This window comes from Buteo buteo, chromosome 16, assembly GCF_964188355.1.
Source record: "Buteo buteo chromosome 16, bButBut1.hap1.1, whole genome shotgun sequence".
Taxonomy (NCBI): Eukaryota; Metazoa; Chordata; class Aves; order Accipitriformes; family Accipitridae; genus Buteo; species Buteo buteo.
The window spans coordinates 30,988,580-31,003,144 of record NC_134186.1 but is presented as its reverse complement, the minus strand read 5'-3'; the positions used below and the strand labels follow the sequence as shown (position 1 = coordinate 31,003,144).

The window sequence follows — 14,565 nt, the reverse complement described above, 5'->3', positions numbered from 1 at the left end:
CCCCCGCAGCCTCTCCAGAGGTCCCCAGAGCGCCCACTCCTCCATTAAAGTTAAAACAAGAGTCTTCCCCTCCTCCTACTCCTAGACGTGTGACTAGAAGTCAAAAAGGGGCAGCTCAGATGTACCCCCTAAGGGAAATGCCCATGGGGGGACCTCAACCCGTGATCGGATATATTTCCGTACCCCTAAACTCGGCTGACTTACGAGATTTTAAAAGAACCGAGATGGGAAACTTAATTGAGGACCCACTCGGAGTGGCAGAAAGATTAGATCAATTTCTGGGACCAAGCCTTTACACTTGGGATGAAATGCAATCTATCCTTGGTCAATTATTTACTACCGAAGAAAGAGATATGATTAGGCGAGCAGGAATGAGACTGTGGGATGCTCAACATGTTCAGGGACCCCAAAGCAGACATTAAATGGCCACTTCAAAGACCTAATTGGGATAATCAGGACCCGGTGCATAGAACTCATATGCAGGACCTGAGAACTATAGTAATTCAGGGAATTAGAGAAGCAGTACCCCGTGGCCAGAATATCAATAAAGCATTTAATGAAATGCAAAAGAAAGATGAGAGCCCTACTGAGTGGCTAGAGCGACTAAGGAAAGCCCTTCAGCTATATTCTGGGGTAAATCCAGACAACCCTCTAGGACAAGCACTCCTTAAAACTCAGTTTGTGGCAAAATCATGGGAAGATATCAGGAAGAAGATTGAAAAGTTAGAAGACTGGCAGGATAGAGGCTTGGATGAACTGTTAAGGGAAGCTCAGAAAGTCTACGTGAGGCGAGAAGAGGAGAGCAGCAAGCGGCAAGTGAAGATGATGGTAGCAGCAGTCAGAGAGGATCGCAAGGGGCGGACCGGTGAACACAGACCTGTTGGAATGAAACAAGGGAAAGTAGTAATAAAAAAGGAACAGGGATGTTGTTTTTACTGTGGAAAGAAAGGACATATACAGAGGAATTGCAGAGAAAGGATCAGGGATGAGGAAGTATTAAAAACGGAATAGGAAAGTCAGGGGCTCTATATCCTAGGGGACCGGAGTCATCATGAGCCCTTGATAAAATTAAAAATAGGTCCCCATAAACAAGAGTTCACCTTTTTAGTAGACACTGGGGCTGAAAAATCGACTATTAGGCAAATACCTGAGGGATGTAAGGTTTCCCCTGAAAAAGTACAAGTAATTGGGGCAAAAGGGGAACCCTTTAAAGTAAGCAAACTCAAAGATGTGGTATTCGAAACCGAAAATAAATTTGGAATAGGTGAACTCTTGCTCGTCCCTGAAGCAGAATTTAATCTGCTAGGGCGAGATTTAATTGTTGAATTGCAATTAGAAATTAAAGTGAAAAATCAAGAACTAACGGTGTCTACTTATCCTTTGACTGCAGAAGATCAAAAACAAATTGACCCTGATGTTTGGTACTCTCCAGACACAATTAGTAGACTGGAAATCCCACCGATTAAAGTCCAAATTTCTGAACCCCACATACCTGTGAGGGTAAAACAATATCCAATATCTCTAGAAGGACGAAGAGGATTAAAACCAGAAATTGATCGATTGTTAGCACAAGGAATCCTAGAGCCTTGTATGTCACCCTTTAACACCCCCATTCTGCCTGTAAAGAAACCAAATGGGAAATATCGGCTCGTACATGATTTAAGAGAAATAAACAAAAGAACTGTCACCCGGTTCCCTGTAGTAGCAAATCCATACACACTGCTAAGCAAGCTAGGACCCCATAACTCCTGGTATAGTGTGGTAGATTTAAAAGATGCCTTTTGGGCCTGTCCACTGGCGGAAGAATGCCACAATTATTTTGCCTTTGAATGGGAAGACCCAGAGACAGGCCGTAGACAGCAATTAAGATGGACCGTGCTCCCCCAAGGGTACACTGAGTCCCCTAATCTGTTTGGACAAGCCCTGGAAGAGCTCTTAAAAGAATACCAGGTACAAACGGGAAACGTGTTGTTACAGTATGTAGATGATATGCTCATAGCAGGGAATAATAGGGAAAATGTAAGAAAAGAGAGTATCCGACTCCTAAATTTTCTTGCACAAAAGGGACTACGGGTATCACAGGAAAAGTTACAATTTGTGGAGGAAAAAGTGAAATATTTGGGGCATTATTTGTTTAACGGCAAGAAGATATTGGATCCAGAGCGCATTAAAGGAATTCTGGAATTATCTATGCCTGTCACTAAGAGGCAAATTCGGCAGGCATTAGGATTATTTGGGTATTGTAAGCAATGGATAGAGAATTACAGTTTTAAAGTTAAATTTTTATATGAACAACTGTCTAAAGACAAAATACCCAAGTGGACCCCTCAGGATCAAGAACAGTTTGCCAGTCTCAAAAGAGAGCTAAGCCAAGCACCGGTTTTAAGCCTCCCAGATTTAAAGCGGCCATTCCATTTATTTGTTAACATACATGAAGGAACGGCATTCGGAGTATTAACTCAGGAATGGGCCGGACAAAAGAAACCGGTGGCATACCTATCAAAGCTGTTGGACCCTGTGAGCAGGGGCTGGCCGAGTTGTTTACAAATCATTGTGGCTGCTGCCTTATTACCTGAGGAAACGAATCGCATTACCTTTAATGGAGAAGTTGTCTTATATGCGCCTCATAACATCAGGGGAGTGTTACAACAAAAAGCGGAAAAATGGCTTACAGATAGCCAATTATTAAAGTATGAGGGAATACTTATAGAATCCCCTAAACTATCTTTGAAAACTATTGGAGCAGTTAACCCTGCTGAATTTTTGTACCCAGGAGAAGGTAATGAACTACTGCACGATTGTTTTCAAACAATTGAACAACAGACACGCATTAAGCCAGACTTAGAAGAAGAAGAACTACAATGTGGAGAAGTGCTATTTATAGATGGGTCATCACGAATAGTGGAAGGTAAACGATTGTCCGGATATGCTATCGTTAAGTTAGAAAAAAGAGAATTTAAGACAATTGAATCAGGCCCCCTGAGTGCCAGCTGGTCGGCTCAGGCCTGTGAGCTGTATGCATTGTGGAAAGCATTAATGTCACCGAAGGGAAAGGATGGAACTATATATACAGACTCCCGCTATGCGTTCGGAGTAGTACACACCTTTGGAAAAATATGGGAAGAAAGAGGATTCGTTAACTCACAGGGAAAAAAACTGATACACCCGGAATTAATTTGGCGAGTTCTGGGGGCATTAAAAGTGCCGAATAAAATAGCAGTTGTACATATAAAGAGACACCAGCGAGGTACAAGTTATCAAGTTAGGGGAAATAATGCAGCTGATACAGAAGCGAAACGAGTGGCAGGCAATTATAGTACGGTTTTGACTATGCGACAAATACCTGTTAGTAAAAATTTGAGTTTTGAGCCTACAGAAAAGGAAAAACTAGAACAAATGGGGGCTAAGGAACAGGATGGTAAGTACATATTGCCAGATGGGAGAGAAGTCTTGCCGAAGGGCATAGCACTCGAAATATTTTCAAAAATACACAGTAAAACACACTGGGGAACCCAGGCGTTAGTTGATCATTTCAATCAACAGTTTGCCTGTATAGGCGTATATAACATAGCAAAAGCAGTCATGGCAGCCTGTGAGACCTGTCAAAAGGTTAATCGAAGCAGCATGAGACAAAAACCTTTTGGAGGGCGTTCCCCAGCATATAGACCCTTTTCACACATACAAGTGGATTTTACTGAACTACCCAAAGTAGGGCGCTACAAATATTTATTAGTAATGGTGGATCATTTAACGCATTATGTTGAGGCTTTTTCTACCTCTAGGACAACTGCTAACCAAGTTACTAAAGTGTTACTTGAACACATTATACCTCGATATGGAGTACCTGAGGTAATCGACTCAGACAGAGGAACACACTTTGTGTCAAAAATTGTTAGAGATTTAACAGAAAGTTTGGGTATTAAGTGGGAATACCATACACCATGGCATCCACAAAGTTCGAGAAAAGTTGAAAGGATGAATGGAGAAATCAAAACTATTTTGACTAAATTAATGATAGAAACTAAATTATCATGGATTAAGTGCCTACCCATGGCACTATTAATTCTTAGAACCAGACCCCGGGCAGACGTGGGAATTTCAGCATTTGAAATGGTGTATGGAATGCCCTATAGAATTGAAAGTTCACAAACAAATGTTTTAATTCGAGACCGTGTGATTAACGAATATGTTTCACAATTAGCAGAACATCGTAACAAGCTTTGGGAACATGGACTGATTGTGCAACGACCCCCGTTGGACTTAAAGATTCATAATCTTAAACCTGAGGACTAGATATTGGTTAAAGCGTGGAAAGAAGAAACCCTAAAACCCAATTGGGAGGGACCTTACCTTGTTCTACTCACCACAGAGACAGCTATCCGCACTGCAGAGCGCGCATAGACACATGCCAGTCGTGTTAAAAGACCAGTAACTCCTCCACAGTAGAAGATTGTCAGTTCACCCGGAGACACCAAGCTTGTGTTAAGACGATAAGTAATGATACAAACTGTTTTTCAGTATTTTTTAAATCTACCTTTTGGTATACAGTGCGTAATAGGAATATTGTTTGCATTAGTTGGTTCTTTGATTGTATATTACCTGTGGAAAAGAGTTAAGTGTGGAAAAGGGGTGTGTTAAATTTATGTCTGCTCAGTATATGACCCAGCTTGAAGTCTTTCGGGCTTGTCCGTTGAAAGTTAATCTACCAAAATTTTGTTACTTGAAAGTCACCTCAACTTCTGCCACCTATACCTCTGACGTGAAGGTAAAGTGTGAGAAGCCTAACTGTGAGTGTTATCCATTTATATGTTTTAAGTGCAAAAAGTGTCAGGAAAAACGGTGGACACACTGTGAGAGGGGAACTCCTCCTCGAGGAGTTTGTAGCTCTTGCTATAAAAGCGAGAGGCACCTGACTGATTGGGCCCTAAAACGATTTGAAAACAAATTTCCGGATTGGACTCCTGAACAGTGGTTTTATTTTGCATTCGGAATAAACCCTGAGTATTATTGCTATCACCCTTAGGAACGAGTACCATTCGTAACTGATATTGTCACAGTCCAATGTAGACGGGAAGTAAAAGCCATAAGGTGCAACGGACATATGGTAAAGGCCAAGGCCTGGCCTGCTTATGTTCACCGATTAACCAAGTGCAACAGGCATATTCCCACCAGGGACTCCTGCTGCCGAGAAGATGGCAACCCCCGTGGCTGGCTGCAACCCAGTCGACGGGCGAGGCAGAGGGGAACCTACCAGAGGAAAGAGCCTACAACTTGGAATGCGCAAACGACCTTGGCTGAACTCCCCCAGGACTGGTAAGAGCATAAAGTTTAATAAGAAACAAAACCATCTCACAGTACCCTTTTTCTTGTGCACCTTTAGCATGTTAGTCCTACCCACAATGGCAGGAAACCCACATGAACCTATGGTCTGGAAATTGTATAACTTCCAAGAATCAAAATTAATTCAAACCCAGACCGGTCCAGGAAAATGGAACTTTTCTGTGTCTATAACTTCTCTGATACCTATTGAGCAATTCAAGGAGAATTATGGCCGGGGGGGCCGCGGAGGCCGCCTTGGTGTGAGGTTTAAGGCCGAGGAAATACCATTTTACATATGTCCAGCAAGTAACCCTGGCAAAAGTTATTGCAATCATCCAGGCGAATATTTTTGTGCATATTGGGGTTGTGAAACTATTGCTTCAGACTGGAAAACAGAAGGAGACAAATACATAGACGTAACTCGGGGACCCCCAGGCTGTAAACCCCCACAGTGTCCTAGAGTTGAAATTACTATAAGAGAACCCCAAGATGACACATGGTTACTTGGACGAATTTGGGGAATCAGATTTTGGGAAACAGGGGCGGATAGAGGAAGCTATTTTAAAGTTGTTAAAGAAAAGCTTCCTCATGACCTTTTGCCAATAGGACCAAACCTAGTCCTAAATCCACCCACTTTCTCTAAAGAAAAAGAAAAAGTTGACCCCACAATTACCACCACCGATTCTTTAAACTTCCTATCGAAAACAACTAAAGACACTGTGACTGAATTCTCCTTATCCAGGGGTCCAGAGTTGTCAGAACCCAAAGACCCCTTATAGAATCTAATGAAAGCCTCCTATCGCACTCTTAATGAAAGCAAACCAAATTTAACTAAGGAATGCTGGTTATGTTACAACGTTAGACCACCATATTTCAAGGCAATTGGAAAACTAAGTAGGATTCAATGGTCCAATAGTCAAAACCCACGAGAATGCCCATGAGATGACCAGAAGAACCATACTCAAGGAATTACTATTCAATCCGTGACAGGTCAAGAAAAATGTATAAGTACAGTTCCCGAAAAATATCAGCCTTTGTGCAATACAACAGTCACTCACACCAACATAAAAAAAACACAACAATGACAAATGGGCTATCCCGACATCAGGAGCTAAATGGGTTTGTTCAGACATCGGAATAACACCTTGCTTATCCCTAAACGTGTTTAATCAATCTCAGTTTTGTATACAGGTAGTTATTGTTCCTCGTCTGATCTATCACACCTCTGAGGAGATAGTACGCCATTTTGAAGAAGACCTAAACAGACATAAGCGAGAACCACTTACAGTGGTAACCCTAGCTACGTTGTTGATAACAGGCGGAGTTGGAGCAGGTACAGGTATAGCCTCTCTAGTAAAAGGTCAAGAATTACAAAATTTGCAGATGGCTGTAGATGAGGATTTAGCAAAAATAGAACAATCTATCCAAAATTTAGCCACTTCAATAAAGTCCTTATCAGAAGTAATGCTACAAAATAAAAGGGGGTTGGATCTACTATTTTTAAAAGAAGGAGGATTATGTGTAGCTCTCAATGAAGAATGTTGTTCTTTCGCTGATCATACAGGAGTAGTCCAAGACGCCATGTCTGAACTCCGGAAAAGGTTAAATCAACGTAAGAAGGATCGTGAGACGGACAGGTCGTGGTATGAAAATTGGTTTAATGTTTCACCTTGGTTAACCACTTTGTTGTCTGCTTTAGCAGGACCGCTTATTATGTTGATCTTGGGACTTATATTTGGGCCTTGTATATTACGCTATATTTTACACTTTATTAGAGAACGGTTTGACATAGCTAAATTGCTTATTTTAACTACAGAATCTAAAACAAAATATAAGAATGTACCTACTGATGAGGATGAAGATTATTGTGAATGCGATATGCGACGTGACTATTGTAGTTGTGAGAAACTACATTGCGAATGTTATGATAAATGCAGGGATTGTGGAAAAAAGTTTGCTTGCAGCACCGAGAATGAAAACAACATTTAATAAACAATAATAGAATAAAAAGAAAAAGGGGGGATTGTGAGAAACTATAGAGTATGGTATTGTTTATTAAGATTTATGTTAAGCCCAATGCAAAGGGTCGAACCGTAAAGAATATAAAACCGCTTACGCAAACTAAAACAACCACCAGATACCGCTTGTGCAAGATAAGATAACCGCCAGATGTTCCAGGAACCTACAGAAACATGACAAACAACTCCAGATAAGGACATATGGATAAAGGGTCAACTATGAGACAAGGGAAGAAGACTTCTTGTCTCCTCAACGACCCCAGGAGGCAGAAAACGAACTCCTATCAACAACTGAAGCATGCGCAGAGTATCTCCACTACTTCACGAGCACGGAAGTAAAGATGTATAAGAAGGGACTGTTTGAACTACTTTTCACGGCAGTTGGCGGAGCGCAGACTCCCCTGCCGTCCAGCGCTGTTTTTGCTCATATTCTACTTGCTATAATCAATAAATTACAATTGGGTTGTAATCTGTTGTGGTCGAAATTTATAACAGAAGTGAGGGGAAAGACAGGAAAGATGGACTCACAGACAAACACCAGGCTGGGGTTCAAGTCATCTTGCTCAGTCCTAGAAGCCACCACAGGTTTCCTGTATGATGAAGGATGAAATGGGGAGAGTAATCCTTCCTCCCCCTCACACTTGTTCATTCAGATCATAACAGGGGCCATCTCCCATTATATACACCATGCCTAACACAATAGGATATTAGCTGGAGTTTTCCAGTGCTAAACTAACATACTTCAGTAATAAATATAGAAAGCAGGGGTTTCTCTGTTTCCCTCCTGTGTGGCTTCTCTTGTAGCCACTACTCTGGTTAAGTTCATATGATGGCTTTCCCCTGAATGCAGGAACAAACTCAGGTCTTGGCTTTTTATCTGTTTTTACGGAGTTGAAGATCTCCCCAACTTTCACACTTTGACAGATTTGCTTCACATTAGCTAATAGGTTTCAAGAGTTACTTGGGGAACTGAGAGAAGACTGGCTGGCACAGGCAGCAGCATCATAGCAGCTTTGCCTTTTAGGCTAAAATGGGGAGACCTGCCTGGAGAGCGGCAGCATTTGAGAGCACAGCCCATAATTCTTCTAAGTAAGCTGAAGTCAGCTTGGCTTTTTGCACTTTATCTTCCAAAAGACAACTGTCTGCGAGGCTGAGCTCTGGTGCCTGGTGTCTGACCGGGACCTGGGTCGTGGACCTGCTGATGCCTTGAGCAATAATTTTGTTTAATGTAGCAAGTTCTTTGGATCATAATTTAACTGGTAAGACAGGCGGAGATATAAATCTGTTAACACTATTGATTCAGACACACATTCTCTCTGCTCTATTTTATTTTAAATCTATTGAACTTTAGGAAGGGCACAGAGTGACACGGTGTTTAAACATCCCTAAGGTTTCTTGTCCAAAAGGGATTACCCCACAAGAGATGGAAGCTGACCTAAAAACTGACTTCCCTGCACAGTGGAAACTTTCCACTGCAAAGTCAAATGAACTCAAAACTGAGGGAGAGAAAAGCACAACTCCTTGAGCAGGACCAGGAGGAGATCCAGGAGATCTGCAGCAGATGGGTCCTACCAGTGAGGAGCTTTTTGCTGTTGATGCTACAATGCAGCACCAGTAAAGGCTTCCGACATCAGCCATCATGACAGAGCAGAAGAAAGCAGCTGGCAGGTAGTATAATGTTTCTGGAGTGCTTCTGAAGAAAATCTGCTTCATTTCAAAGAGGGGCCAAAACTGACATCAGTTGAGCATTAGACCCATTCACCCATAGTAATGGAGTTGGTATTTCTACTATGTTTTTGCCCTTAATCTGAGAGTCTTGGGAAGCATAAGTCTCTAGGCTCTGTTCCTGGGGCTGGGCAGCCCTGTCTGCCTCACTAGCACATAGTTGCTGTCTTGGGACCACAGTGACTGTTTGGTGAGCGTTTTCATCCACCTAAAGCTTCCGATCTTGTAAATCAGCATTGCTGTGGCAGGAGCCTGATATATGAACAAGTGTAATTCCACAACCAGAAGCGTAAGCAGAGGAAGAGCATCCAACTCCCTCTTCTCTGTTTATTCATAATTTGGAACAACTTACTGGCACAAGCAGAGAGGGGTGAAAATCTCAAACCAGTGCCACTGCTCAGAACGGCAGTCGAGATTAATTGTGCTGGCCAAGGACAGCACAAAGACTGGGGCGTTATGCAGCTACAATACAGTTTCTCTGGTGGAGAAGATGAGCCTTATGCATTACTTAAAGAATGATAACTCCGAAATTAGAAGGAACAAACTGCAAACTTCTTGCTAGTAACCAGTAACTTACTCCAAAAAGTACCTTGCACATCAGGCAAGGAGCTCTTCTCTATTCGGAATAGTTTTGTTATCTGACTCCAGATTCAACCAATTCCCTACTAAAGTAAGCAAGTGAGGCTCTAGCCCCCAACTAGCCTCTGACCGCTTCTTCCCACCCTAGGCTAACAACATCTGTTGGCTCCGCACAGATTACAGCCTCTCTCCAGTGCTCCAGCCTTGGCTAGCCACTTGGCTTCTGCATGGAGGTAAAATTATTTACTCCCAATTTACAGATGGGGAAAACCTAGGCACAGAGACACAGTCTGCAAACTCACAGTAAATAAACAGCAAGACAAGAAGGGTAGGGGGTTCTGGGTAGGCTTTTTGCAGTTCACCAGCCTAGACACCATCACCAGACAGTGGAGGAGTGTGCTTATCACCTGCCAAGATCTACAAAACAACAAGCATTTGTGCATCTGATAATGGTAAAATGAGAAGATGATACAGTGCCTTAACATTATTTGCACCATCTCTTAGCCACCTGCTGGGAGCCGCTGCCTCCCCTGAATTTTTCATTTCCCTTTTTCAAAATTCAAGGAAGATTATAGATATGTATCTTGCTCATTATTTTTTGGAAGCAGGAGAGAAAGTTTATGAAGTCAGCCCTATTCTCTGCTTCTGCACAATGATGGTTCAGTAATTCCAGATCTAGAGCCAGATAAACATGCACACATTTTTATTTTAAACTACCCAAAGGCTCCCCAGTACTATCTGGAGTATCCCCCTCGAAGCACAGGCAATTTACACTAGCCACAGATCTCTTCCACAAACTAATTGTTCTTAATATGCATGTTGTAGGTATTGTGAGGTTTTATGATCACTGCGGTATGTGTGATAATGCAGCATCTTGGTGGGCCAACTTATAATTATAACATTAATATGTTAAATAAACAAATGTGGAACCACAGAAGCAGAATTTAATAAAGGGAAGAGAAGGCTTGGATTAAACTGAGTATGAGCCTGAATTCACTCTATAGAGCTTGCAGTCAGCAAAGAGGAGGTAAACCAGGCCACCCTTCTTGCCAGGCACAAGGAAACCTCATGTAAAAACCAGATCATCTTTCTTAAAAACAAACATTTTAAAGTTTATATACAAATACTGGTTAGTGAAACCAGAATTTGTGTCTCTGTTTTGTTCACCTTCTGTTTGCTTACCATTTTACTAGTTTGAATGGCTGATGTGATTGTTTTAAACTGTTTTTTGAACAACTTTTCTAACCACTCTGAAAATTACTTCGCATAACAGAGAGAAAACAAAGAATTAAAATATAGTGCTGCTAAGCAAGCAGAATTGAAAAAATATTTCTGCTGATGACGTCTCCCAGGAAAAACATCTGTCAAAATACACACAATTTTGAATAATTCAGTAGTAGTGCATAGCATAAATACTCCTCACTAAAGAAAAAAAACAAAGTGAACAATGCAAGCATTGACTTCTTTGGAGCTGGGGCATGTTTCAGGTGACTGATGGAAGGATGCAGGCAAGCACACAGAAAGCAACCGTCAATCCCACAGCAATACCAGCCAGTACAGTACCCTCTGATTTCATGCTGTTTAACTCAGCAGTACTTGCCCCCTGCACAGAGACAATGGCAGTGAGTGGGAAGGTCCACACGTTGTTACAAGGGCTTTTTGAGCTGTTTCCATGATGCTGCAGAGCTATCCCTGACATTCCCAGTGTGCTAGATCATCCTGAAACATGTTTCGGCATGAGTTTCTGCCCATTCTTCCTGCCTCATTGCACTCACTCTCCCTGTCTGCCCTGCTTTTTCTGGAGAGGATCCTCTCCATTGTGAGCACACAACTCCTAAGTAAATGTGGGACAAGTGCAGAAGGCAATCTCGGAGAAGGCTGGGACTCTAGCTACTGGATTGTGTCCCTGATGCAGCTTAAAGGACCTCTGCAAAATGAGCACAGCAGTGTTTCAAAGGCAGACAGGTCCCTGTCGCTGTCTGAGCAAGTATTCCCACTGTGAATGGATAGGATCTGGTACAGAATCACCTTCTGTTTCTGAGGTTTGCTTTAGCAGCTCTACCAAGGTAACCCAACTAAGGTTGTTTCTACAAAACTCAATCCAATGCGCGGACTCCTGCAGGCCACATCTCTGCTCCTGCACAGATGAGAGCCTCACAGGCAAGGTGCACACACCTTTGAGAATTCCTGGCAACTCCAGAGCGGGGGCCAAAGGCTGCCTGTTGGATTGCTCTCCCTGTCTGCAAACTCAAAACCCGTGCAAGCCCAGAAGCAGTTGCCCAGCAGGCACTCATCAGCACAAACGGCAACCCTCCAGCACCATGCTATTATGTGGCTCAATCAGCAGCAGGTAGAACAACCAACTGTCACGTCCTCGTGCGATAAGAAAGCCTGCTCAGATGGAGCTGCATTAAACTTTAAGCAGTGGCTATCAGTAAAACAGGTCTGATGTAGTTCTGGCAGTGTGACCAAACCCAGCTCATGGGGGATACCAATAAATAATCCACATTCATGAAATGTCTTGACACTTGAGGCATTCAGAGGCGTTTGGCTGCATAAATAACAGGAGGACCTGGGACTGTGAACTGCTTACTTGTGAGAGATGATGGTGGGGGGAAGCTGTTTGTGATCCCCAGCCAGGATGCACTTCGGAGCCTTCAGCAGAGGTATCCAGCAACTGGCTTCCAGGGCCTGAGCACACTCATCTATCACCACGAGATCAAAGTGATTTTCAGGAAGCAACTTCAGTGGGCCATCAGAGGAAGCACCTAATTAAAGCAGAAGGTGCACAGCTTAGCAGGGAAGCACAGAAGAGCAAGCAACCTGTTTTTAAAACAAAGCACACATGCTTTAATTGTGATTGAGGGAGGCAGGTAAAATAATGGTTTTTTTGCAGATTTAGAAATTCAGCTCTGTAGTCCACGCCAAATACTTATACATTTATATGTATATGTCAGAATTGTTTTTGCCAATTTCTGTTTGTACTTTTTTGCCCTGGCATCTGGGCCCAAAAGCTTCCAAGTATCTTTGAAAACAACAGTGAAACCCAGATGACAAACAGAACAATATGCTCAAATACTTCACCCAGAGCAGGAGCAGAGCAAAAGCACTAATGAACACCCACTTTCCTTCTGCCCTGAAATTCAAACAAAATTTCTCACCAACCAAAACTGAAAGGATGATGGACTTGAGATTCACCTTGCCTGATACACCGAGGGACACCCCAAGAGGGAAAGATCAGCTGAGACCCTGACTCCTCTACCCTGCTGACCCCGGCTGTGCTACTCTGTCCTTCCTCATGGCAGTAGGAGAAGGGAAAGCATAGGAGACTGTCATCAAACAATGATGGCAAGGCCTATTTTTTTACATCAGCTGTCCATTTGTAATGTCAAACAAATAACCCTTATGCACATCCTACTATAATCCAGACAGGAACCGATATTGATCCACATACTGATCAGAACTGTGAATTTCAGAGGCATCAAAAATATCACTGCAATTCATAGAAAAAGGGATGTAAAAGGAGGAGAGGAGGATTAAGAAGCCAGCATGCCAGACAAGGAGATTCACAGCGTTCACAGAAAGGTTTTTACAAAAGCTCCCATGCTATTGCAGTGTAGCTCTGAAAGCAGCTCTGATTGGGGTGATTTTGATTTGCTACTGTAAATCCTGCTGCCTCTACAGCTTTGCATCAGTTCAGATGTTACAGTTTGTCAACTGAGACACCGTGTTTTCCTTTAAAAAAGTTTTTCCCAGCCTATATGAATCCACTCTGGTATCAAGGGGCATACAGTTTGAACTTGACTTTTGCAATTTTGTCACACTGAAGGTGGAAAAGAAATAAGTAGAAAGGTTCTCTCTATCTAAATAAGACTGTACCAATGTGGCATGCAGCTGTGCAGATGATTTTCTTCCCTTACAGCCTTGCAGCTCAACTTGAGTTTATCGAACTCCCATTAAGTAAAGGTCACTGGTGTCCCTGCGTGTTGCCATGATTAAATTCTCTCTCTGCTGAACCTAGCAACAGAGCAGTTTGGCTTGCATAAATAATAATTCCCATCAGACTATGTGGTTTCAGACAAATACCAAGATTGCTTAATTGAGGAAAACACAAAATCCAAACCCCTTGTTTGTCTACGACCTTTTGCTGAAGCAGAGTTGCACAGACCTCCACACCGGCTAGCAAGTCCCAGAGTCCCAGGAGCAAATCACATCTCATCAACACAACAGTCAGCACAAAATACCAGTTTTACTGAAAAAAGGAAACCTTCCCCTCTTTTTCCAAGCAAAGTTAAAAGAAGTGAGATGCCAATTCCCAGCAAGTAATGCACTGGAAGGATTTATCTTTCCTTTAACCTTCACACTAGTAACTTGTGAATGCCCCATGAGGTTCTTTTCTATGACCTAAAATTATTGATGTTTCCCTTCAGCAAATAATCCCTGAACAACCAAATCTGAAGATTATAAGCAGGCCCTGGAATATTATACATCTGATCTAGAAAAGCACTTTAGCATGTGTTAAACTTTAAGCACTTATATTCCCCTTCGAGCGCAAGGGTGCTACTTTCCTACTTGTAGATGTAGATGTGCCTACATGCGCTGCCTGATGAATACCTGGAACTGTTCCCTAAATCCCATGTCATTTACACCACTTGGGCAACTTACAGAACTAACCAAATACATGCAGACTGAGACCAGGCTATGGAAACGTGCTGTATTTGATCAGTCACAGAAATTATCCAAGCAGGAAAGCAATTCCATGTGACTTATGAAGTCAATAAGCAGACTGCACACCTCCAAAGCACTTGTTTACTCACTGAAAGCTCAGCTCTTACTCAGAACTAACAAAGATGGGCCACATTGGCTCACACCAAAGGCCCTTCTAACCCATATTCTTTGCTAAACAACAATATCACGTGCCAGA

At 42.5% G+C, this 14,565-nt stretch overlaps 1 protein-coding gene across 2 annotated transcripts in view; it reads right to left on the bottom strand.

Annotated features, from left to right (window-relative positions):
* IGHMBP2 (immunoglobulin mu DNA binding protein 2) overlaps nt 1–14,565 on the bottom strand; it is a 58,219-nt gene that overhangs the window by 25,323 nt on the left and 18,331 nt on the right. For both annotated transcript variants that reach the window (XM_075048543.1, XM_075048545.1), the window contains one exon: nt 12,235–12,409. In XM_075048543.1, the coding sequence (XP_074904644.1) occupies nt 12,235–12,409 (175 nt within the window). The remainder of the gene's footprint in view (nt 1–12,234; nt 12,410–14,565) is intronic.